The sequence below is a fragment of the Eimeria tenella genome, genomic scaffold (genome assembly GCF_000499545.2).
Source record: "Eimeria tenella Houghton genomic scaffold, Eth_scaff1633, whole genome shotgun sequence".
NCBI lineage: Eukaryota > Apicomplexa > Conoidasida > Eucoccidiorida > Eimeriidae > Eimeria > Eimeria tenella.
The window spans coordinates 1-2,821 of NW_013544098.1; the positions used below are offsets into that span (position 1 = coordinate 1).

The 2,821-nt window shown below is 65.0% G+C and overlaps 1 protein-coding gene across 1 annotated transcript; it reads left to right on the plus strand.

Annotated features, from left to right (window-relative positions):
* Positions 1-154: 154 nt before the first annotated feature.
* On the plus strand, positions 155-2,568 carry ETH_00016850 (uncharacterized protein; the record flags this gene model as incomplete). Its single annotated transcript, XM_013379242.1, has 3 exons — positions 155-1,626; positions 1,774-2,131; positions 2,251-2,568. 3 exons carry the CDS (start codon positions 155-157, stop codon positions 2,566-2,568), a joined length of 2,148 nt encoding a protein of 715 aa, XP_013234696.1.
* Between the last annotated feature and the right edge of the window lie 253 nt (positions 2,569-2,821).

Here is a 2,821-nt window from a genome sequence, read left to right on the forward strand (position 1 = left end):
CGGCGCTGGGGGGCCCCCTTGGCTGCTCTGGCCCTTTGCAGGGGCCCCCCAGACAGGGGTCCCCCTTGGAAGCGGAGGGGCCCCCGCAGGGCTCCTCAGGCCGGACCCCTATCTGTTGCAGCTTCGCGTGGATCTGGGAATTTGTTTTCTTTTCATGGAGCTGCTGGGGGCTTTCGTGCGCCAGCCAGCGCTGAAGCACTACAGGGCCTACTGCAGCGGGGGCCTCAGCACTGTGGGGGGTTTGCTGCACTTCGGGGCCTCTGGAGGGCAGCAGAACTGCATCCAGCCGCTGCAGCAGCAGCTGCGGGGGAAGGGGCTGGGGCCCGGGGCTGCAGCCTGCTGCCGGCGCCTGGCTGGGGAAGTGCTGCGGGGCCTCTTCAGCCCTCGACTTGCTGCACTTGACAAGGCCCTTTGCGGCTTTGCTGCAGCAGAGCAGGGGCCTCCTCCCCTGGGCAGGGGCCCCTGCAGCCTCCCCGGCAAAGAGGGCCCCTGCAGCGCGGGGGGGGCCCTCATTGTCTGCAGCAGCAAAACTGCTGCCTGGTGCTTGGGCCTCTACCTCGCAGCTCGGGGCCTCGGAGAGGTGGAGTGCCTTTTGGCCAGGGGCGCCCCCTTTGCGGCCTTCAGCGCGGGCTGCAGCAACAGCCGCAGCAGCAGCAGCAGCAAAAGCGGCAGCGGGGCAGCGGCGGGGTTGGGGGCCTGGGAAGCTCGAAAGAGGCCCCCACTGAGGCTGCTTGTTGCAGCTAGTCCGCAGCTTGCGCTGTATGCAGCTGGGAGCAGCAGCTACGGGCTGGTTTTGGTGCCGGAGGCCCCCCAGAAAGCGAGCGAGCTGCTGCAGGCTGCTGCCTGCTGCAGCAGCAAAGCGCGCACATGCTTAGAGCCCTCCCCCCTCGTGCTGCTCTTTGCTGCTGAGGCCCCGCCCCTCGCGCCCATCTCCAGCAGCAGCGAACCCCGCCCCGGGCCCAGCTCACAGAGAGCAGCTTCTGTGGGCTTCGAGCTGTACCCAGTGCTGCAACACATCTCTCTGTTGCGGAGGCTTGCGGGGCCCCAGGGGGCACCCCTTGCTGCTGCTGCTGTGGGGCCCCCAGGGCCCCAAAAGCCCGGACTCCACGTGGCTGCAACGGGGGCCTTTGTGCCCTGCAGCAGGGCCTGGGCCCTACTGCAGCAAGTGCTGGCCCAAGGCTACAGAGAACCCGCCTGCAGCAGCTTTAGAGAAGCCCGAGGGTCTGCTGCTGAGGCCGTGTTCTTTCTGGGGCCCCTGCGGGCACGCAGGGGCCCCGGGGGCCCCCAGGCCCTCGAGCTGCCCCCACTAAAAGGGTTTAGGGAAACGCCAATAAAGCCCGAAAAGCTGCAGCTGAAAGTTGCAGAGACGCAGAGGCCCCTGGACTGGAGAGAAGCCTGGGAGGGCCTCGCAGTGAAGGCCCTGCAGCGTTTGCATGAGCTGGGGGTCCTCAGCGACAATTTGCTGCTGCAGCCGGTTTCGCCCGAGCAGCAAGAAGGGGCCCCCAGGGGCCCCGCAGCAGCAACGGGAGAACGCGCTCCCTCCGGCGGAGAAAGAATGTGGAGACAAATTCCCCAGAGCCTCCTCGCGCCAGAGTCCCTGCGCAAAATGCTGCAAGACCCTCAGTCGTGAGATGCCTAGTTTGTGACTCTGTAATAGCAGCAGCAGCAGCAGCAGCAGAGAAGCCGGCAGCGCTGAGTCTGGCGCTGCAGCAGCAGCAGCAGCAGCAACAGGGTGAAGCGGAATCGCCCGGCGTTGCTCTCGTGTGTGCCCAGGACTGAACACTCCGTCGACCTGTACATACACCGCGTGTGGTGCACCCCGCTGACTTGGCCCGAACTGCAGCAGGAGCAGCAGACGCAGAGCAAGCTGCAGCAAGGAGAAGCAGCAGCAGTAGCAAAGAGTAGCCTTATGACTGAGACAGACCTCCCCCTTCCCAACAGCCCTGTGTATGACAGTGGGGGTCTGTTGGGTTACTGGGCGCCGTTCAGCAGCAAGCGAGCGCAGGCTGCTGCAAATGCAGCAGGAGCTGCCGCAGGAGCTGCAGCAGCAGTGACGCCTGAAACAAAGGCAGCCGCAGCAAACTTGCTGTCCCAGCTGTTTCCAGATAGACCCTTATCATCTGTGCTGCAGGTAAGGGCCCTTGTAAGACTATTCCATATCCTGTCAGCTCGGCAGGCCCGCAAAAGTTCTCGCTGCTGCTGTGGTTGCTGCTGCTGCCTCTGCTGCTGCTGCTGCTGCTGCTGCTGCAGCCACTAGCGATTCTCTTGCCGTCGCCTCTGCCGGAAGCTGTGGTGTTTCACGGAGTGCACCCTCTGGGCACTTGGCAGGGGCCCCCTGGCTTTGCCCAAGGGGAAGTAGGGGGCCCCCAAGAAGAGAGTGGCCCTGAGGAAGGGGGGTCCCCCGAGTTGAGCGACGCAGACAGCATTTGTGAGGAGCCTGAGGCCCCAGGAGAAGAGGGCCTCATGAGAATTGAAATAGAGCCCCCTGGGGAGAACATGAAGTTAAAAGTCCCCAACGCAGAAGCCCTGAGAGCCCTCCTGGTGGGCCCAGCAAGAATTTCAAATTAATTTCCCACTGACACTGCTGCTGGCCCCACAGCAGCAACAGGGGACCCCATGCGAGCAGGGGCCCCCAGGGGCCTCTGCTGCGGCGGGCCCCCGCTAGGCACCTGCTGGGGCCCCCGCGGAGTGCGCGTTTGTGAGCTGCTGTGGGGCCCCTGCGCAGGTCTTGACCCACGAAGTTCTGCTGCGGCACCTCAGCATTGAGAGCTTCAGGCCGTTGGCCAGGGGCAGCAGGGGGGGGGGCCTCCTCTGGGAGGCT